The following is a 22,995-nucleotide window of genomic DNA, read 5'->3' as shown; positions in this document are numbered from 1 at the left end:
TCACCTGATGAAAGAGCCTGTTTGTCCAAGAATAGTCCCATGGTATGAAGTAGTATATGATGCAAAAAGATCTTTTACTGTCCCCAAAACCCTTCCAAAAGAAAGACAAAATTCATTGATTTTTTTGTTCACAATTGACAAAAAAAAATTCCCTTTAACAACTCTTCCCATCCATATTTACTCAAAGGTAAGTCCCCCTGGATTCAGTGGGCCCTCATTCAAGGCGAATGTGCATAAGGTTGCAACCTAATTAACTGGTTTCTGCATGTCAGAACAACATTAACAAGAGGACACTTCTAGCTCAGACTGGGACCCTTGGTAAGTGTACTGGTGAGCTGTGTGTCTTTGGTCGTAGCACAGAGGGAAGGGGTGTGCAACATCAGCGCTTCTGGTTGGCCAGCAGTATGAAGGCACTTGTGCAAGGGGGAGGAGCCTGGCCTGCAGCGTTTGGCTAGTCCTACTCCTTGAACTGCAGGGTTCAGCGTTTCCACTTAGGGTTGCCAACTCTTGAAACAAGAAGGGGAGATGGAGCCTCTCTGAATCTAAACAGATTTGCCTGCTTAGTGTGTATTTGAGATTAACTACACTGAAGTGTGTGGAAAGGAGGGTGTTAGCTGAAGATTTGGAGTCACACGCCTGTCTGACTGTCTCTCCTTTCCCCACACTGAGTCAGGCTATTAGTCAAGGAAGGGCACCAGAATGAGGTCTCTTGTTATCTGGTGTGCTCCCAGGGGCATTTGGTGGGCCGCTGTGAGATACAGGAAGCTGGACTAGATGGGCCTATGGCCTGATCCAGTGGGGCTGTTCTTATGTTCTTGTGGTGACTACATGAAGCCTCCCTGTTCAGAGGAAGTCTACCTCAGTGGACCACATGGGGACACAAACAGTAAGGGAGGGCTGTATGTGGGTCCCCCATGGGCATTTGGTGGTGTGAGAAGCTGGATGCTGGGCAAGATGGCACTGCTTTGGGCTGCTCTGGGTAAGCACTTAGATCCTAGCTGGGGCTGAATGATGTTAGTCATCTGACTGGGATCACTGGTACTGGCTGGAGCAGTCAAGAATGGGTAGCGGTGTTGACTACGGACGCACTCTTTCTGCTCTGTGAAGTATCAAGATCCCTGTTGTACTTGTGGGTGGGTGGGGGGGTGGCTTAGCTATCCATGTTCACAACCAGGAAACGGCAGCCTTCCCTGTTTAGCTGTGTGTGGCCAGGCAGGGTCTGTGAATGCCACTGTTTCCAAGATCACAACCAGAGCTTGTCCTCCATCCAGTGATGGAGCGGCCTTATATTGAGTTAGCCCAAGGTCCCCCTGGGGTCAGTTGCGTTTGATGGGAGCTGCTCATCATGGCCTTTCCCTCCTGTGTCACTGGACACCTTTGAACTGGTGATGCCAGGGACTGAATGTGGTGGGGTCTTACACATGCAAAGCATGTGATCTGCCATCAAGTTCTCCATGCCTGCTGGGCATTCCTAGGGTCTATTTGCATGACAAAATAGAAGCATTCATCATAGACTACACCAAGTCACTTTACAGAGGAACCCATGTGCTGTATTAATATCATACTGTATACATATATTTTTATACATCAAAGTTTTAGTATCTGTAAAATAGATTAGACCACTGACCTCTTTTTATAAAAGATCAAAGCTCTGCAATTGGAGACTATCCAGGTAGTGGCTTCTTGGTGCTTCTGGCCAGAACAGGAACACCCGGAAGCAACCTGGACAAAGGTGGGACTCTCACCTCCCAGGACAGCCCTGTGGGGAGGGGGGGAGAGAAGCACCCTGCTCGGACAGCATGGCCAGGGCTGTATGAGTTCCATGACTGTACCAAACAAGCCCAGCAACTAGTACAAGGCACCACATTTGCCCTGAGAGTTACAGCCTGAACAAAATGCAAGCGACTTGTGTCTTTGAAGCTTCAACGTAGGTGAAGCCAATTTACGTATGTTTCCCTAATTTACATATCGTATAGAAATAACAGAATTCCGCTCTTTACATTTTAAAAATCTGCGTTCCCCAGCAAAGAACTGTGATTCTTCTTTTCATTTTGTTTTCATTTTTTATAGCAGTCCGTAGAGTCCAGAGTGCAAGCCAGTCTCTCTCACCCAGGCAGATAAGTGGTGACGCGGGACTGGCTGCATTCTACTCATCTGAATGCGAGAATCAGGAGCGCTGCCACTGTGTGTTCAGTCCTCAGAATGTTCAGAGCCATTTGGACAAGTCCCAAAAAGTGACCAGCTCACACGCACACAGTGGAAGGGACGCTGACTCTTGGCCCTCTGGGAGATTTTGCAGTCCCACCCAACTGCTGCTAAGCTAGCATATCCCACTCAGTGGGAATGCTGATGTGTACAGAACTGCGTAAATAGATTTCCTGTGGGGAATGTGTAAATTGTGCATGTCAAGAGGATATATTTAATTTTTGTCTTTCTCCTTCAATTAATGTGGTCCCATTTTGAATGGTTTGGTTTGCAATTCTAACAGGTTTCGGGGGGGAGTGAAACCTCACATACTTTGGGGGTACTCAGCTCTCCCAAAAACACTGGATTTTTGACAGTTAGTGTGGTCTAACTGGTCTGTTTCCCAGTGGGAATGAATAGGACTCTGTTTTTTAATCCCTGGCACTTTGTTCTTTTGAATGTCTATTTATTTCTTTACCTGAATTTTTCCTGCAACTTTCTCCCCGATGTGACTTATGGGAAGTTGAAAAAATATGTGAATAGAAAATCTGTCCCTTTTGGACTGGGGGAAGGAACACTTCGGACACTGTTGATGCAACAAAGGCCAGTAATTTCCAGACTGCATGAAATCACACCCTGCTGATGTCACAAAGAAACTTTGCAAGAAAGGAACTTGCTGTCCCTGGCCTGGCCTGCATGAAGAATCCAAAAGATTTTTAAAATCAAGAACCTTTTTTCTAGCTCCAGAAAGTGTTTGAAATCCGTTTGTATGTTATTTACTATTGGAGACTTGCCTAAATGTTTGATTTCTACATTGTTCTTGACATGTATCATTGCAGGGAGCAACATGTCCCTCTTTCTAACCAATGGGGGAGGGCACCTACTTCGGGAGTGGGTGTCAGGGATTGCTGACCATGGCACTTTATGCAAAATAAAACTGAAAGTGAACAAATATTAGCCTTGTCATTCTTAAAGGGGAGAAAATTGTAGCACAGCCAGTTTTCATCTGTGATGTGCTGGGGGCATGCAGAATGACCATCAGGGAGGCAGGTAACTCCTTCGGAGAACCTGAAGGTGCAGCAGATCCTTTCTCAGCTGACAGCCACCCTCTTGGTTCTTTGGAGAGAAGGGTGTTCTCTATCCCCGTTCTCTGATATCTCTGTTGCTGGAGAGATTGTGTCTTGGGCTCCTGCATGCAAATAGTTGCTCTGCCCAAGCAGTGGGCCCTTCTGGGCCCCTGTGAATATGTAGAACTGAGTGAGACTTGGTTCAATGTCTTGCCAAATCCCTGTTCTGAGCTTTGCTTAAAGAACTTATACCCAAAACCAATTAGTTCCCCCAGCTTAACCACAGCTAGATCTAGCAGACTGCAAAACTACCACTGTAGCCCAGAACAAACAGGAAGGAGACTAGTAGGTGGCTGGCTTGCTTGTAAGTCTGCAGGGTCCCTCCTTCAAGCAGCAGTCCTTTTGGGTACAGCAGCACCGCCTCAGCTCTCCACTACTGGGCAGTCTCTGTTGAATTAGTCCATTAGTCAGCGCACCAGTTCATGGTTTGTCCTCCAGTCCATCAGTCAGAGTGTCAGTTAGTAGTTTGTTTGCCAGTCCATGAATTAGTGTGCCAGAAAGTCAGTTAGCCAGAGAGTCAGTCCGATAAGTAGAGTCGTGAGTGAGCAAGCCAGTAGGTCAGTTTAGCCAAAAAGTCAGTCTATTTTGCCAGCAAGTTTTCTTTCCCTCCTGCTCTCTCACTCCAACTACAAGCCACAAAACTCTCCCTGCATCAGGTGCTCCTTACATCCCTGAAGACCTCACTGCCTCTAGTGGCTGCAGCTGTGCACCACCCCTCCTCTGAGAGCCCAGGCCTTCACCCTGTCTTCCCCAGGTTCACCAGATTAAAGGGCTGCTGCTGACACCACATCCTTGCCAGATCTTCCAATACATTCAACTCTCCCAGTATTGTCTACTTGGACCAGCGTCAGTTCTGCAGGCATGTTTCACTGTCTATATCTCCTACCTGTTCTGTGTGCAAAGCAGATAACAGCAATTTTTATAGTGCTGTTTGAATTTGCAAAGTCCTTACATTACCTGTTAGGTAAGGCTGTAGTCCTATGTAGAGTTACCCACCCTCCCCCTTCCCACCCCATTCAACGTCCTCCCCCCATCTTGTTCTACCCTGCCCCACCCCCCACCCCAGGCTTACCTGCTCCAGCAGGTCTCCATTGCTCCGCTGGCACACGTGGGAAGGTGCACCATCGCCCCACACTGCTGCCAAGTGCTTTATGGTGCTTTTGCAGCAGCGTTTCCTATCATAAGGATCAGGCCATAAGTTGCTCTAATCTATGCAGAACCACAGGGTTGGTTGCAGAGGATCTGCTTCTCTAGTGCATTTGCCTGGACAGAAGTTCACAGGACTGTGAGAAGTGAGCAGGAGAGAAGAACTCTTGCTCTCTTCTGGCACACCTGGTGGCCAGTCTTTGAAGGACTTTGGAGGGAGGGGGCCGAGGCACAGTGCACCTTGCTCATGAAAATGTGTGTGTGTGGGGGGGGGGGTGAGCACATGTGCACTCAGCCCAGCTCCTCTCCCTCCTTCCTGGCATCTGCGCAAGTCAGCTGTGGATGGGCTCAGTGCACCTCTGGGAGTTCCTCTGTCTCTGGCCAGTACTTTGCTCTTTGTGGTCTGTTGGTAAGTGTCAGGACTGTGGCTTCTGCTGCCAGGGAGGTCTCAAGGGTGCAAGTTGTTGGCAGTACTTTTGTTCACGTGTGGAAGGAAACTGGAGGCTACGCAGACCAGGCAGCTCCAATGTTTCATCCCTGCTTGATCTGAGATTTCACCAACTCAGGAGTTGCATCTAACCTTTGCAAGCGATCTGTGTGCTCCCCAGACGTGACCCAGGACAGCACAGACAGCCCTCCAGCGAAAAGGAACTTCAACTCAAAAGGGTAACACGTTCTCTCCCAAGGATCCGGTCGCCGCCTGATCCACTTGAATTCATCATGCAGAAACTGCCCCACATGCTTTGCCTTGTGCCCTCCTCTGCTAAGGGAACCAGAGACATGGGGCCAGGCCACCTCCCCCCCCTTCAGTGGACTTGTGTCTTCACTGGGCCAGGCCCTTCTGAGCAAATGGAGCAGCTGCTGTGGGGGGGGGGGGAGCCAAGCAGAGCTGGACTCTGCTGCTAGCAGGTGGGAGCCGCCGCTGGACAGAAATGCCTGCTTCCTCCACCCTGGGCTGGAAAGTGGTCTTGACCCTCTCAGGGAGTCTGTTCACAGGCTTCAGTACAATCATTCATAGTGATTTTCCATTGTGTTAGTTTTTTGTGAGAGAAGTTTGCTGTTCTATATATTTTGTATTTAAACATTTTCAGAAACCACAAGGCCTCTGTGTGTGGGGGGGGGGGAGAGAGAGAGAGAGAGAGAGAGCACGCTTGAGCACTGCCCAGCTCCCCTGTTTTTTGCAATCTGTAGTGAGGCAAACTGAGCCGATCCCATTTGACTTCCACCAGCCAGTACTTCTAACTCTGACATGACAGAAAGTGGGGGACTCTTAAAGGAGACTTTTGGGTTTCTTCCTGGTCGAATGCACTTGTCTTTTGAAGTCCCACAAGAGTTACTGTGTGACATATTTCAAAAAATGAGACAGAACCTCCACTTGCAGAGTTATTTTCAGCCTCAGCCAAGTCAGATTTGCCCTGAAAACGTTCCATGTGCCAAGGAAGCCTTTTGAATTGGAGGAGGGCAGGAAAGGGGGGGAAAAAAAACAAAAAACATCTGCAGTTCTGAAAGCAGAGATAATTTTGGACTCCAAAAAGGTGGTTTCCACAAATAGAAACAGGAGCATAGTCCTCCCGCAGGGGTCCAGCATGCACATGTGTGAGGAGTGGGAATATGTTTCTCTGATCAAGGTCACGTACAGGTTGACGGCCTGCATCTTGCAGAGTAAATGAGTCTTAGGGTGAACTGGGCCCAGTAGACTGTCTCTGTGAAGAAGGGCAACTGCAGGGTCCATCGTGCCTGGCAATCACATGATCTGGACTCCAAGCCCCTGCTGCTCCTCTCAGAGGTGTGTGGGCAGCACGCACCATATTCGCAGAGGCACGCTTTGCTCTACTATAAATGCTAACTGTTCCAGAGCAGGCAGGTTCCAGGAAGGAGACATGATACATGTACATGCCATGTCTTGCCTGGTCTAGGCCAGGGGTGTCAAACATAAAGCCAGCACCCCTTGGAAGCTCTTTATCCCCTCCCCTGGAGTAATTGGGCTCTCCAAGTGCAGCCCTGTCAGCAGCACCAGTTTTGCTGAGGCTCTGGGAAGGAGAGATGGAAGGAGGCCTCAGAAGGCAAGGAATGCCACGGGGTTAGGGGCAGACCAAGAGGGGTGAGAGGAGACACTACTGAGGCACTGGGAGAGCACAATTATCACACGGGCCACCCTTTCAGCAGCTAAAGTGCTTCTGCCCAAGTGTTGCTTTGCAGACCTCATCTTGGCTCCTGAGCTGTGAAGTGACACCTCAGCAGAAAGGGTGCTGCTGAAAGAGCAGCCTGCATGGTAATTGGGCTCTTGCGTATCTTGAAAATGCGATCAAGATTTGCACATTTTCTCCTTTCATTTGCAGTCGTCCAATAGTGTTTTTAGCTGGACCATAAAATAGTCTCCTGCATTTTGAAATGATCAAAGATTGAATGATAGCCGATCCAAGAAGGCCAAGCAAAGAAGCAGAGGCAGGAGTGCAGTTGCTGCAGAATCGCTGCAAGTTTGATTCTGAGAGAACTGGCTCCCCACCACATTTGTGTGCAGAACTGCTGTCAATTTGGCTGGGGTGGAAAAAGTGGCACCGCTATGCGGATGCGGCCGGTGCAGGCTGCACGACGTGCAGTCTTCGGCGGGGGAGGTGAAACCACACTGTCTGAGACCTCCTTCAACGATCTTCAGCATGCTCTGGGTCCAGCCACCTGCACCCTTGCCCACGATGGTGTCTTCACTCTCACCAGCAATAACATGAAGCCCAGAAAGGGTCAAAGGTCATCAAATGGAGGCAGTTCAGAGGAGCAAATGCGAACGCTTGGAAGGGCAGGAGTGATGCGATCACATCATTGTGTCACCGCTGAACTGCCAAGCACCAAGTTTCACAAGGTAAGCACTGCAATGGCTGCAGGTTGGGCAGCTCTGATCTGAAATGCTTCAGAACAGAAGAGTTTGGGGTATCAGATGTTTCCGTATTTCAGAATACTTGCGTGCACATAATGAGAGATCTCGGGGATGGGGCTCAAGTCTAAACACAAAATACATTGGTGTTTCATATGCAGCTTATACACAAAGCCTGAAGTTAATTTTATATAGTATTTTTCATAAGTTTGTGCACGAAACAAGGTTTCTTTAGACAAAAAAGTAAAAAGTCACGTTGGCTCTCAATGTTCTGTATTTGGAATTTCAGATTCGGGTGCTTAACCTGCACAAGCCATCTCAGGGTGAAACGTGGGCAGTTCCAGAAGTGGTGCTCGCACACAGAGGCCCACAGGCCTTCTGCAGTCTTTGTGATCTTCATTATCACCTTTTCTAAGTGTGGTTTTCTAGCAATCCTAGAGAAGACCCTGGTCCTGACCCCTCCCCCTTCCTGCCTCCCTTCAGTCTCAAGGCCATGCATAGTCATGAGCCTGTTCCTTCTTATTCTTTGAAGGTGTGATGCACCCGCCTGGGACAAAGAGGTACGACAGTATGCTCCAAGGCAAGGCATCTGGTGGGAATGTAATTGTCTGCGCAGCACACGCTCCCCGTGTCTGCCTGCTGGCTGGTTGCCAATCAAGGGAAGAGGGTGTTGGGCTGAGGGGGTCAACGGAAGCCCCACTGAAGCAGGATTGTGGTGCTGCACTCCCATGCAATGGTTTAGCCCTGACTTGTGTCCAGGGGCAGTACACCCGGGAACACCACCTGCCACTGCTTCAACTGCTCATACCACCACCTCACGCCGGCAAAACGCAGGCCCAGACCATGCTCCCTGCATGGCTTTCCCAAGCCTGGACATGCAGGACTCTGGCTTTGATTTGCAGGGACAGTGCAAGCAAAGGAGGTGAGGAAGTGGGCGACCCAGAGCTGGCCTGAACAAGCGCAAGCACATCGATGGGGCTCATGTCCACAGTGGGCTGGAGGGAGGCAGCAGCAGGCTAGGGATGAAGGGCATCCCAAACCTGTTGCAGCCTGGCCTCCCCCCATATTTGCAACTGATGCAAGCCCTACCAGGTTGCCTCACGACTGGGCCGGCCGTGACTCTGGCATCCCCCCAGGGCCCCCATGTTGTCCCAAATGCTTTTTAACACATATGTGAAGTGCCAGGAAGACATCATCTGGGAGAGAAAGAGGGGGGAAAACCACAGCTCACTCTTCCTGCACAATTCTTTGAACAAAATAGGAAGTGCAGCTAATGCTGTCCTTTCTTTCAGGGGATGGCAAGGAAGGAGCCAGGGAAGAAGCTGATCCCCACCTTGCTCTTTTCCTATGGTCCCTACAGGGTCCCTTTAGGGTTAAAGGAACTGCACATGGAAGGACTGAAGTAAGTGAAGTGGATTTTTCAGCATGAGCAGTGGAAACCCACTCCCCACCCCCACCTTGTTCTTCCCTTGCACAGCCTTGAATTCCCCCTTTTTGGGGTGGAGGGTGGGATCAAATGTTTTGAAATAGATAAAATTGTCAACTGATGCTTGCCGTCATAGCCAATACTACTGGCAGCCAGTAGGTCGAAAGGATCTCAGTCCTCTCTGGCTGGCATGGATGTTCCTGTCCTCTGGTGCCGAGAGCCTGCTGCAGGTTGCTGTCTGCAGTGCTCCTGGGGGCTGTCAGCTGTCAGAGCCAGTGGTCTTCCTCACAAGCACATTCACCTTCTCCTTGCATTCCAAGTATCATCTTGCAGGTTGGCAGTACCTTTGGGTGGTTGGGGGGGTTGTGATGTCCAATTTGTGGCTCAGGTGAAGCCAGGTACCAGGCAGAGCCCAGCACACCCACCTGTCCTCAACCAGGACCTCCTTCTGGGCTGCTTGACAGGGAAGGCTATCAGAGATGCCTGCCCTTCTCAGCAAGGGCTGCTTCAGTCAAGCAAGCTGCTGTGTCGAGGCTGAGCCAGGGCTGTGGGCAGCCGTGCCCCAAACCAGAACTAGGCTGGGTACTGTCCAGTACAAGATCCCTGCCGTCCTTGTGCTGTTGGGCCAGTTTTGGGGCTGCGTCGCAGTGAGCCAAAGGGGCTGCTTTGTCGGTCAAATTGGGAGCACAGCCCATGTGTCCCATATACACCCAGCCCTGACCATTCTGGGGTTTCAGAACTGTGAGTTGCTGCTGTGTGGCCAATGGGGATAACCTCTGATTGACCCAACTGTGTGGGTGTTGGTTCCGTGGGAAGGCCAGACGCAACCAGCCACACGCTTAGGTCGCTTCAAAGCTCTTCCGCACAGGAGCTGCTCACAAATCAGAGCAACTGGGAGGATGTTGTCCAAAGTGCCCCATGTGCCCTGCTGATCCCATCCCTGTGCCCTTCGGCTCCTGCACCCAACAGATCTAGCCTCAGCTCAAGCGGGTCCTGGCTGAACTCCCACAATCCCTGACGTGCTTGTCCTCAAAGCTGTATCCAGGAACCCAGACTCATCTTCTGAAGCCAAGGGATTCCCTGACCCTGTGGGAATGTGACAGCTCTTTCACACACACATTTGGGGTCAGGGACCTTGCGGACAACCTCCTCACTGTTAGCTTGATCCAACAGGCAATTCTTGTGCCCTTGGAAATACAGGTATCAGAGAAGGAAATGCTCTGGCCGTGGAACAGGTGAGTTGCTTGTTCTTTGCTGTTCAGGACCTTTCCAGAGCAAGATCCATAGGGAAGGTTTACCCCAGACCTGCACGATTGGTGGATGGGAGCCCTCAGGAGCTGGATTCACTGCCAACTTTTACCTGGGACTGCCTAAGACTCTGGTTGCTTGTGCTGCTCCCTGAGCCTGAACATTTGTAAAGACACCCGTTTATTGCAAGGGTACCAGAGTCCTCACTGCCTGACAAAACTGCTGCAATCAGGGCTCCCCAGAACTTCCTACTACTTGGCCGCTTCCAAGAACATGCTGCTCACCTGTGGGGACTCAGCCGTTACCTGCACATGCACACACATGCACGTATGTACTCATGCACACACACGCGCGTGTGCGTGCGTGACGAAAGAAAAGCCCAACACACATGTGTACTTCTCCTTGCCAATGTTTGCAGCTTTACCACTGGAATAGAGGGAGCAATCTGAGGATACTTTGCTGTCGGTCCGCAACATCTCCTTCATTTTCCCCCATGCAAGAGACATGCTGGCCCCTCTCTGTCCCCAGTTCTCAGGGCGATTTCCCTCTGTGCTCATCTCCTTGGCCAGTGGAGCACAAAACCGTCCCGGCTCTTGGTGAAGTTGGGGAAGACTTCTGTGCCGCTCGACTCCACGGTCTGCACGGTGACCAGCCTCTTCCTCCCGTTCAAGCTGAGCTGGATACAGTCCGACACCTGCACTCGCAGCTCCCGTTTCGTCCTAAGAGTATGGGAGGGGAGAGAGAAGAGCAGACGCTGTAAAGGGTTCGTGGGGTCCTCTGCATAGGTCTGGCTGGTGGGGCAGGGCCTGATGAGACCAGGCAACTAGAGGGTGGGAAGGGGCAGGATGGGGCAGCATGTGCCCCACAGAATGGGGAGTGCCCCACTGGAGTCCCTGCGTGTGCAATCACAAGAGGACCAGAATGCCCACTGGAGTGGGGGCTTGGAGAGGGTAGTGGTCAGGTGGGCCAGGGTCTATCTGTTTGCCACCCTTCCTCTGAGCATTTTAGGTCCCCTCACAGCCAAGACTAAGAAGACAGGCTGCTGGGCAAGGCTGGCTCTCTTTCTCTGGAGACTCAGGGCCAGACTCAAAGAGAGGGAGATCCATGATCAGACGGTCCAGGTCTTGACATTGCTGCAAAAAGCAGCAGGGAACAGATTGGGATCAAGGGCATGGAGTGGGGCATTTCCCCCATTTGCCTGTCCCTCCACTGCTTCTGTCCTCCAAACTGTCCTGCCATAGCGACTTCTGAAAATGTTTCAAGAGGTGGAAAACCACCTCACAGCTGAATTTGTCTCCTCTCATTTGGCCCTTGGATTTTCTAAAAAATTTCAAGCAGTTTGCCTCTCCACAGATCATGGCAGCTGAGCTTGCAGCGAAACCTGAACTCACAATGCCCCAAACAGCAGAGTCCAGGTGAAAGCAACAGAACGGCTGCTTTGCATCTGGAGATCTTCAGGCAGAGGCTGGAGCTGCTCTGAGGAGGAATTGCTGCTACAGGCAGGGGGTTGGACTAGATGACCTCAGAGGCCCCTCCAACTCTATGATTCTGTTATTCATTCAGAAGACCTCAGGCTCGGTCTCTGGCAGCATCTTCAGGTAGGGCAGAGCAAGACCCTTGTCTGAAGGGCTGCTGCCAGCCAGTGCTGACATTCTGAGTGAGAGGCCCAAGGGTCTGACTCAGCACATGATAGCCTCCTATATTCCTCAAATGAATTCAGCACACAGTACAAAGGCAAAAATGGATGGATGGATGGATTGATATCACTAACAGCAGGATGTAAAACCCCCAAGTGACTCCCCCGTTACATAAGTGGGCAAACACAACCCCTCTTTCGCCAAGCCAAATGCATCCTTGAAGAGCTCCCACAGTCCACACTCTTCTTCCTGGCAGGAGGAATGTACTCAGGCACCCCTCAAGCAGGCAGCTATCTCATCTACTTGGGGCTAGGATGGACTTCACACAAAGCATGAACTCAGGGAACTCAGGGAACCCATTGCCACAAGATGCAGCAAGATCCTGCCCACCAGCTACAGATGGCATTTTTTAAAAAATGGAATTGCACAAAAGAGGACATCTCCCTTAACAGTGAGCGGCCAAGCTAGCTGCATGGAGCCTCCATGTTCAGAAGCAGTCTACTTCTGAAGACAGCCACGGCAGACCAAAACTGGAGGGTGGCTTTCACTTTCAGGCCCACTTTGCAGAGGCCCCCTGGCTGGCTGCTGTTGGAGACAGAGTGCTTAGCTAGATGGATCCCCCTTGGCCTGCTCCAGCAGGGCTATCCTTTGCAGCCCAGACCCTGCTCCAGCAGCCAGTTGGTCTCCCTTGATGGAGTGACGTACCCAAAGCAGGCACCAGTATGGCAGTCCTAGCTAGCTAGAGGTTAAAATCATGGCTCTTGTGTGTTCACAAGCACAGCGGGGCCCATCATGGCTTGAAAAACAGCCCCTTCTGAGCCACACTGGTGCACCAGGACGGAAAGAGTAAACCAGCGTGAGGACTGCATGGAGTTGGAGTCATGTCTGCACCAGGTTCTTCCCACTTTCCTGGTCTGAAAGGGGTAGCTAATGTTGTGAACCTTCTGCATCCTTGCATGCCAGGAGGGGGCAGGTTAGGATCAAGGCCACCCTGCTTTGTGACTGTGTGCAGATCTGAAGCTGTCACCCCAGCAGCAGTCCTGCATGCTCACTGTCCCATACAGGCACCACATGCTGGGACAGGGCCCTCACATCGGCCCCCTATGGTCCAAGCCAGCACTTCCGCCGCCAGCAGCAGCAGCACCTGCGATGTGCCAGGCAGCCAGGACAGAAAGCAGAAAGGACAAAATAGTCCTTGCCTAGAGGGCTTAAGGTCTACCTTAGACCAAAAAGGTGGGGCTTGGGAGGGGAGAACTCGAGAGTGCACAACCAGGACCAAGAGGCTCAGAGATGCAGCAGAGAAGCAGCCTGTCAGATGAGGCGAAGGTGGTGACTGGACAGGTGGCAGAGGTGGGCTGGCCTGGCACCTCTCAGCCTCTCCAGAAGGGCTGCTACTTCCTACATGGCCTGAGGACAAATGCAGGCAAAACACAGTATGTGCAGTGGAAGCACACATCACATGTTGCTGTAGAGGATGCTTACGTGTGGGGAGTCACATGCTGGGCTGATGCACACATGCATGCTGCTGGTTCTAAAAACAAGAGTTCAAAACAGAAGCAGATTGTTTGCTGTGCCTGCTCAGTGTCAGGATTGGGCTCCAAGAGGCTATTTTTGGAGTGCAGAGAGCTGTGAAGCCTGCAAAGCTGCAGTGAGTTTGAATGAGGCAGGAGCTTCCCACATCCAGGCTGTGGGGTGCAAATTGGCCTGTTCCCAACGATAATCAATGAACCAATCACTTGCTGCTGCCATCACTTCCTGTCGACCTCTTTTGACTTAAACCCATTTTTGCCCCACCCACAGGTGTACACATTTGGTCCTTGTTGCGGATATGCGACGTTGGGCAGAAAAGGCTAAAGAAGCTTCAGCAGAAAAGTGCCTTTCTGAGAGACGCGCCCCCCCCCACTCTATTTGTTTCTGCATTTACACACCACCTCTTCCCACCTGAGAAGGAGCTGTTCAAGGCAGCCAACAAGCTGGCTGGACAACACACCAATTAAGCCGTTAAAAAAAAACAGCAATGAACAAAAAACGGCAGCAATGAAGAATCACCAGGCAGCCAGACTCCAAAACACAGGAAATTCCAAAGGCAAAATGAAATAAGGGATCCGTCAGTTGCCCCTTGGCCACTGGTAGTTAGGATGGCAATCCAACCTCGGGTGGCAAGGAGTTCCACAAGCTAGCTGCCATGACAAAGAGGCCCTCTTGCATGTTGCCACTAAAGCAGAGGTGGGGAGACAGGCCAGAAGGCCTCTTGGCTGGCCTCAGGGGCCAGGCAATTTCACACTGGGAGAGGCAGTCCTTCAGGCAAGCCATTTAGGTCAGACCGCAGTCATTTGCTTGTCATGACAGCAACTGTTACCCTGCACATGCCTGATCTTGTCTGATCTGGGAAGCTAAGCAGGGTCAGGCCTGGTTAGTACTTGGATGGGAGACCACCGGGGAATACCAGGTGCTATAGGCTTATACCATAGTCTTCCAAGACTGAAGGTTGTCAACCATCAGTATCTTTTCCCAGTGTCCACACCTGCGGTGAGAACATCCCTGTGGCCCAAGGTGCTGGCTCTGAGCCATGCTCGGTCAAGGGGAAACTGGGATTTCCTCCTCTCCTCAGCCCACATCAGGACAGAGGAACAGCCTGGCAGCTGAGTCAGACCAGTACACTATTCCCCACATATGCCAGGAAACCCCTGAGCCAAATGCCCCTCTCCAGCCACGGCTCCCCAGGAGCAGGCAGCGCAGCACCTCCTGCAGCTCAGGGTGTGGCCAGCAAGATTGCTGGTGACCAAACTGGCTTCTCACGTCCATTGTTTGTTTTCAGAAGTATCTATTCCACTTATCTTCAAGGAATCCACACAGCTGACAGTCAAGAACGCAACTAGCAACTTGCTGCTCCCATGATGAAGGAAAGACAAGGCAGCCACACTCGACAAGGCTGCTCCACATAGGGGGGCACGAGGACAGTGGGGGGAGCCACAGCAACACTTGCGAGAGCAGAACAAATATCTGTGGGGGCTTCACCCTGTGTGTCAGAATTCTGAAAGAGAAAGAAGGGCCCCTTCCTCCTCAACACAGTGGGAGTTGAACGTCCTCCTTTCTCTCTGCCTTCCACTGTTGACAGAAGGAGTGAGTGCTCAAGAGTGCCAGCCACTCTGCGTGTGGGAGCAGGGCTCTGTCTTCAGGTCCCCACCAGAGCCCAGCAAGGGCAACGCCTCAAAGCACTCAGGGTGGCAGACACGGAAGGGTGGCCCTCCTCTGCCTTCAGAACAACCCTGTGAAGCAGGTGAGGCTCCAGGAGGAACTGGTCCCATCTCACCTAGTGAGCGTCACAGCTGAACAGGAACCCAAGATGTCCCAGTCCAGGGCCAACCCTCCCCTGTGTCCCAGTCCACTATGCCACTCAGCAATGCTGTGCGATGTCTGCAGATGATCTTCTGCAGGTTGCTCATCAAGATTCACAGGCTTGTCACCCATCTGACACTTGCAAACTGTGCTGCACATTGGGATGGGGCACTAACAGGGCAACACCCACGCGCAGAAGGCACTTGCACCTCTGGGTGGCTGAGGGTGTTGAAATAACCCCAGCCACACTGTACTGCGGGAACCTGCCAGGCAAGAGCTCTGGTTCCTCAGGACCTCCACTATGGAAGGCCACTTGGCTGAGCGGCATGTTTCTGAAGCCAGCCTAGTGGTGGTGGATCCACCCCCTCCTCCAGCAGGAGATCAGTGTCTAAACTTATCCCAAGCCCATCTGACTCTTCCTGGCCAACCGTCACCATGGCAACTGGGCCCTCAGTAAGTACCATGGCAACTGGGTCCTCAGCACTTTCCTGCTCTCCAAAGCGGGCAGCAGTATGCTAGAAGGGGAAGGTGGTGCCATCATCTGCCCACTGCAGACTGGCATGTTTGGCCTGGGTCGAAGTCACAAGCAGGAGGGGCTCCCACAAAACCTGTGAGGAGTGAAGGGCTTTGAAAAGGGAGGGAGACAGAAGCCAACTTCCACAGGACAAACTGGGAAGAAAGAGGGAATCACTTCCAATTCCCTGCCCGTACATGGGCCTTCTTCCCTGGATTCTCAGCAGCATGGCAGCCATGCCACATGGGTATGAAAACTGACCACAAGGGCAAGGGTGATGTGATGGGACTTTTCCATGCACTGAACACTCCACTTAGGATGATGGGAGATGGGTGGGAAGATGGGTGGGAAGGAACCCCTGTTACTGGCCTCACCCATGTGGCCACATTAGTCAACTCTGACTCCAACAGTGTAGGATCACATTACGTGAAATGGCTGCCACACTCCCAGGAGCACACAGGAAGGGGGCCTGAGCATGTGCCACTTGGTCAACAGTAACACCACCGGGGGCCCCCCTAAAGATCACTTCCAGGGAGGTCATGCCTTGATTACCAACAAATGACAGCCAGGGATGGGGGCTTATACATATTATGTATTAAGGGTTCCCTCTCTCCCCCCCCCCCTTCAAACACTGGCCTTCCATGTGCTCTTACTAATTAGCACCCATTATGATATCCTTCTGCACAAATCCCACAGAACCAAATGGGAGCTTGCTGGGCAAGAACAGTGTTATTCCCGGGGTGCACCTCTTTGATTGTGCAGGGGAACCTCAGGGCCGAGCATGCCTAATGTAGATCAAGAACATAAGAACATAAGAAGAGCCCCACTGGATCAGGCCATAGGCCCATCTAGTTCAGCTTCCTGTATCTCACAGCGGCCCACCAAATACCCCAATGAGAAAATGAGGTAGGGGGGGGTTCAAAGCACACTTCCCCCAGTGTCATAACCCTGATCAGATTTGGGGCTCCCATCAGTTGCCTATAAGTTTTAAAAATCTGCTGAAGACCCTATCATGGATCCCCTCTCATGTGGTCTCACTTGGCCCTCAGTCATCATGGGAACCAAATAAGTACTTGGGTGACACGCAGCACAATTCCAAACACATCTACGCAGAAGTAAGTCCAGTTGTCTCATCAGAAGTGCAATTATATTGGACTCTTACTATGGCAAATCTCACAGTCCACCACTGCTTAAATCCTGGTGCAGCACCACACTGCCATCATGCACTTCAGAGCCACCAGTGCAAAAGAAGGGAATCTCCTAGCGCACACAAGCGGCTCCCAGGAGCCCTGCCAGAGCAGGCAAGGTGGTGGAGGGGGTGGTTTGGGAGAGGATTAGAGTGGGCAGCAGCTGGACCAGGGGTAGGAAGGGCAGAAGGGAGAGGATCCCAGAGGCACCAGCACATATCAAGACCCTCTCTCCCTCTCCTGGCCTAGACTTGCCCCAGGAGTCTTCTCAGACTTACACCCACAAAAGAGCTGGTGCAGGTCCATTGGAGGCCACACCTACACAAAGGTATAAACAGGTTTTAATACTGACTTCTCCTAGGCTGTCTCGTCATGCCCCTTCCCCCACCATAGCATGCAGCACACACTCTGTCAGCAGTGCTGCGTGCTCTGGGCTGGTGGGACAGGACTGGGCAGTTAGTTTGATCCTAAAGTCATTTTGGGAACCCACACAAGAATGTCTCACAAATCCCTGTGGGACGATGCAGTGACCTGCCTGAAGCTCTATTCCCAGACCCAGCATCTGGGTTTGAGGAAGTCGTCTTTAAGTACTAGCAGGACTGCAAAGAAGTGACACAATTGTGGTCAACATTGTTTTAAAAATCCATGCCTGGCTCTTTAGTATAAACACACTTTTTTTTCCTTTTAAGTGTTCCCTTAATTTCCCTCCATTTCCACTTGAGAGAAATGGGGGCAAAAAAGAGGAAAAGAACAAGGAGCCGTGTTTTCTTGCCCCTCCTAGAAAAAAAGCAAGATTCTTAGGTGACACAGGCCTACAAAATTGAGGGCCAGAAAAGTTTTTCCCAAACTTTATGGTGGTTTGTTATGAATTTGGGGTGCCGATTCCAAAAATGGCATCCGTTTTGCCCTAACACGTCTAGTTTTGGAGACACAGTGTAGCCTCATTAGTGAATGATTCAAGCAGCTTCCTCATGAGGAAGCCATGGTGTAGGCTTCCCCATGAGGCAGCTGCTTGAACCATTCACTAAAGAGGCTATGCCATGTCTCCAAAACTAGACGCAAGAGGGCAAAATGGATGCCATTTTTGGAATCGGCACCCCAAAGATACCCTGGAATTGGTGTAATGTTTCATGTTGGCAACCTTCAGTCTTGAAAGACTATGGTATCGTGCTCTGGATGGTGGTTCTGGAACAGCGTATAGTGTGGCTGAAAAGGCCGATTCGGGAGTGACCATCCCTTCCACACTGGGAGCAAGTGCGGTCTGTCCCTGGTCCGTCTCCCTGGCTATGGGCCTTCCTTCTTTGCCTCTTAGTCTCAGACTGTTGGCCAGGAAGCAAAATGTGTGTTGGCCTGTGTGATCTGAGTCAGTGGCATAGCTAGAGGGGTGCAAAACACTAAATTTTGCAGGGAGCCTCACCGAAGCATAGAAGGCTCCCTCTCCCATTTGGAACCAGGCGTATGCCTCCGTTTTGCTCCCACCACCTGGAATGGCTCTGAAGGGGAGGGGTAGGGCACCCTACATGCTGCGGTGAGGCTCCCTGCAAAACCTAGTGCTTTGTGCTCCCTCTAGCTATGCAACTGATCTGAGCATATGAAGGGCTTTAAGAGGCACACCACCATCTCTAGCCAGTGAAGGAAAGGTGTGTTTGGAAGCAGGTTTCCTCTTGTGCATTTCATCCTGCTACTCCTGGGCCTCTGGGCTGCATCACAATGAGCAACCTGCAGCCACGCTAAACTGGGTGTGTGATCTGGTGTGAATGGGGATGCAGCTGTCTTGTTCTGTGTCACCATTGGCTGTGGTGATCAGATATGGGCCAGGGTCATCCTGGGTATCCTTTGGGGGCACAACCCAATGAACAGTTCTCCTACAGAACTCTTGCTGAAAGGAACGGGTGCTGTGCAGAACTCCCATGCGTTTCACTCAGGGAGGCTGTGCAGGAGGAACGCCCCAGGATCGTAACCTTTCATTGATCACATCTTAAGAGACTCTGAACAGCCCTAAACCCCAAGGAGCAGAGAGGCTAAAATTAGACCTGAGAAACACTGTTCACATTCAGAATTTGTCATGCATCTGCCTTTTCACTGATTCATCCTTTAAAAGGGAAACAAAATGGGTCCATCCCCAAATCCTCTACGGAGGCTCCTTTCTGCAACACAGAAGGAAATGTGCAACAGCTCACCATTTAGTCCATTTTTCAGAAGAAAATATCATTAATAGGATCCATTTATTTTCTATGATCCTAAAATACCAGAAGCCAAATGGCCACAAAAAGTTTGCCCATAGCTTTCAGCTCCACCAATTAAAATTTACCCTGTCCAATTAAAACTCCCACTGACTGATGAATTTTATGTTGCTTCTTTTATAGTTTGAAGCCAGATATGAAGCACTCTGGTCACAGACCTTGCCTGGGGTGGCCCTTTGCACTTGGAGTGAAAACTTTGGGCTGCAGGACTAGAGCTTTGATTCACTGACCTGTCTCAAGGGGAGTTCCGCAGAGTCCCACCCCCTTCCCCTCACTTTGCAAAGTGGCTTGGCTGCCAGCCCTTTTGTGTGTCACACGTGCTGCCATCTGGAAAGTGACCTCTGACCCCACCTCAACCCCTCTTTTCAGATGGGGTAATTGATACCCCATGGTTGACATCTGTCTTGGGCAAGCCTCCTTCCTGCATAATAGGGCCTGAAGGGAGGCTGAAAAGAGAACAGCCTCCCTCCCTCCCTCCTAGCCCTGCTTGGGCTCAGAGAAGGAGGGGGCTCAGTGACAGGAATGCTGAAGCCCGAGCCAAGGTGTCCAGGGCCCAAAGATGCTGGAAGAGAAGGGGTTAACTGAAGCTTACATCACTTGCTTTGGCAGGGGGTTCCAGGTGGGGGGGGCAGGAGTTGAGAGTGGAGGGTTGCTTTATCCAGGTTGTTCAGGAGACATCCACTAAAATTGAGTGTTGGGAGAGTTAGGACAGAGAAAAGAAAATATTTCTCTACTCAGCAAGTGGTTGGTCTGTGGAACTCCTTGCCACAGGATGTGGTGATGGCATCTGGCCTGGATGCCTTTAAAAGGGAATTGGACAAGTTTCTGGAGGAAAAATCTATTATGGGTTACAAGCCATGATGTGTATGCGCAACCTCCTGATTTTAGAAATGGGCTCTGTCAGATGCAAGGGAGGGCACCAGGATGCAGGTCTCTTGTTATCTGGTGTGCTCCCTGGGGCATTTGGTGGGGCCGCTGTGAGATATAGGAAGCTGGACTAGATGGGCCTCTGGCCTGATCCAGTGGGGTTCTTCTTATGTTCTTATGCTTTGCTTTGTTCTCTGTAGCCAAGACCTTGTGCTTGGGGAGCTTATGAAGTGTCACGGACAGCTCAGAACCCATCAGCCTATATGTGAAGTTTTGATTTTTTGCCCCAATGTGCATGACTTTACACTTACTGATATTGAAGTGCATCTGCCATTTTGCTGCCCACTCTGCCAGTTTGGAGAGATCCTTCTGGAGCTCCTCACAATCATTTCTGGTCTTCACCACACGGAAAAGCTTGGTGTCGTCTGCAAACTTTGCCACCTCACTGCTCAACCCTGTCTCCAGGTCATTTATGAAGAGGTTGAAGAGCACCGGTCCCAGGACAGATCCTTGGGGCACACCGCTTTTCACCTCTCTCCATTGTGAAAATTGCCCATTGACACCCACTCCTGGTCTTCAATCAGGTTTCGGTCCAGGACAGGACCTGCCCTCTAATTCCCTGACTGTGGAGTTTTCTCAGCAGCCTTTGGTGAGGGACTATGTCGAACGCCTTCTGAAAGTCCAGATATATAATGTCCATGGGTTCTCCCGCATCCACATGCCTGTTGACCTTTTCAAAGAATTCTAAAAGCTTTGTGAGGCAAGACTTACCCTTACAGAAGCCATGCTGATTCTCCTTCAGCAAGGCTTTTTTGTCTATGTGTTTGTCTATGTGTCCACCATGCAGGACATGTGAAGTTGCTCTCCACAGAGGCAGACCCCTGCTCAGTCAACAATGGCTGGCTGCAACTTTCCAGATTTCCAGCTGGAGTCCTTATTGGATCTCCCTGGAGAGGCTGTCAGAGATTGAACCTGGGACCTCCTACCTGCAGAGCAGGACTCTGCCAAGGTGCTGATCCTTGCACAGGACCTCCCCATGGCATCCTCTGTGGGGCACAGGGCACTATGTCTGTCCTGGAACTGAAGACTCAGAGGCTGGCTTGGCTGAGTGGACCCTCTGGGAGGGATAGTGGCTGTCAGCTAATGCCCACCTTGGCTGATCCTGGGTACCAGCCCTGCTCAGACACACAACTACAGTCCCCCATCTCCTTAGGTAGGGCTTGTGTAGGGTATGAACCAGGGATCTCTTGTACCTTAAGTGAGAATGGCACACCAAGACAAAAAAGCCAGATGGGAATATGGAATATGGAACCTTAGCTGGGTTCTCTAGATTCCTGAAGATCTCGTGGATTGAGAACTGGTTGGAGGCCAGGAAGCAGAGAGTGGGTGTCAATGGGCAATTTTCACAATGGAGAGAGGTGAAAAGCGGTGTGCCCCAAGGATCTGTCCTGGGACCGGTGCTCTTCAACCTCTTCATAAATGACCTGGAGACAGGGGTGAGCAGTGAGGTGGCTAAGTTTGCAGACAACAGCAAACTTTTCCGAGTGGTGAAGATCAGAAGTGATTGTGAGGAGCTCCAGAAGGATCTCTCCAGACTGGCAGAATGGGCAGCAAAATGGCAGATGCGCTTCAATGTCAGTAAGTGTAAAGTCATTGCACATTGGGGCAAAAAATCAAAACTTCACATATAGGCTGATGGGTTCTGAGCTGTCTGTGACAGAACAGGAGAGAGATCTTGGGGTGGTGGTGGACAGGTCGATGAAAGTGTTGACCCAATGTGCGGCGGCAGTGAAGAAGGCCAATTCTATGCTTGGGATCATTAGGAAGGGTATTGAGAACAAAACGGCTAGTATTATAATGCCGTTGTACAAATCGATGGTAAGGCCACACCTGGAGTATTGTGTCCAGTTCTGGTCACCGCATCTCAAAAAGGACATAGTGGAAATGGAAAAGGTGCAAAAGAGAGCGACTAAGATGATTACGGGGCTGGGGCACCTTCCTTATGAGGAAAGGCTACGGCGTTTGGGCCTCTTCAGCCTAGAAAAGAGGCACCTGAGGGGGGACATGATTGAGACACACAAAATTATGCATGGGATGGACAGAGTAGATAGGGAGATGCTCTTTACACTCTCACATAATACCAGAACCAGGGGACATCCACTAAAATTGAGTGTTGGGCAGGTTAGGACAGACAAAAGAAAATATTTCTTTACTCAGCGTGTGGTCGGTCTGTGGAACTCCTTGCCACAGGATGTGGTGCTGGCGTCTAACCTAGACACCTTTAAAAGGGGATTGGACAAGTTTCTGGAGGAAAAATCCATTATGGGGTACAAGCCATGATGTGTATGCGCAACCTCCTGATTTTAGAAATGGGTTATGTCAGAATGCCAGATGCAAGGGAGGGCACCAGGATGAGGTCTCTTGTTATCTGGTGTGCTCCCTGGGGCATTTGGTGGGCCGCTGTGGGATACAGGAAGCTGGACTAGATGGGCCTATGGCCTGATCCAGTGGGTCTGTTCTTATGTTCTTATCTCATCGTTTTATTGGAGGAAACACATTTGAAGTGCTGAAGGCAGAGCTGCCTGAGCCAGCACAGATGACTGACATCACTTCCTGCCCACCTGCCTACTGTGTGGAGGGTTGAGGGCCCCCCACTCCAGTGCCAAGGACAGCAGAGTCCTTGCCAGAGCACAACAGATCAAGGAACCATAAGTCCCTGATACAGTAGGAGAAACCAGCCCCAGGCAGCTCACATGGCACCACGGGAACAAAGGGGCTGTTATGGGAATCCAGCTTCCTTGTCACACTATTTATAGACTAGCCCTGCTGAGCAAAAAGCAGCCGCCCTCTGCAGCTGCCAAGGAGACCAGGCACAGCCTCATGAATCCACAATCAGCCTGCCCTGGAGCACCAGAGGTTCAGGTCCATGTGAGCGACTGGTTATGGGGTGCTGTCTGGAGGTGCAGATCTATTGAGGCCCATGGAAGCTGTGAATGCATGATGTGGACTCGCAGTGAGCCAGACCCATGGGTGCGATGACGAGCCCAATAATGTCTGCTCCAAGCGCCAGTGGCCCTCCACGCTGCCAACCAGTGGCCTTCCCCTGCCTGAGATGCCAGGGACAGAACCACAACTTTCAACAGACAAACGAGATCTCAGGCATGTTAAAAAATAAAAGTCTACTTTGCCACTGAGTTGCAGAGAGAGA

At 51.1% G+C, this 22,995-nt stretch overlaps 1 protein-coding gene across 1 annotated transcript in view; it reads right to left on the bottom strand.

Moving 5' to 3' along the window:
- Window positions 1–10,407: 10,407 nt before the first annotated feature.
- The window catches only part of MYO1G (myosin IG), a 61,756-nt gene continuing 49,168 nt past the window's right edge, over window positions 10,408–22,995 (bottom strand). Inside the window, exon 22 of the mRNA XM_066626905.1 lies at window positions 10,408–10,719. Within this exon, the coding sequence (XP_066483002.1) occupies window positions 10,554–10,719 (166 nt within the window). The 3' untranslated portion in view covers window positions 10,408–10,553. The remainder of the gene's footprint in view (window positions 10,720–22,995) is intronic.

The sequence above is a fragment of the Tiliqua scincoides genome, chromosome 5, assembly GCF_035046505.1.
Source record: "Tiliqua scincoides isolate rTilSci1 chromosome 5, rTilSci1.hap2, whole genome shotgun sequence".
Taxonomy (NCBI): Eukaryota; Metazoa; Chordata; class Lepidosauria; order Squamata; family Scincidae; genus Tiliqua; species Tiliqua scincoides.
The sequence above is the reverse complement of the archived record's forward strand: the minus strand, read 5'-3'. Positions and strand labels throughout refer to the sequence as shown.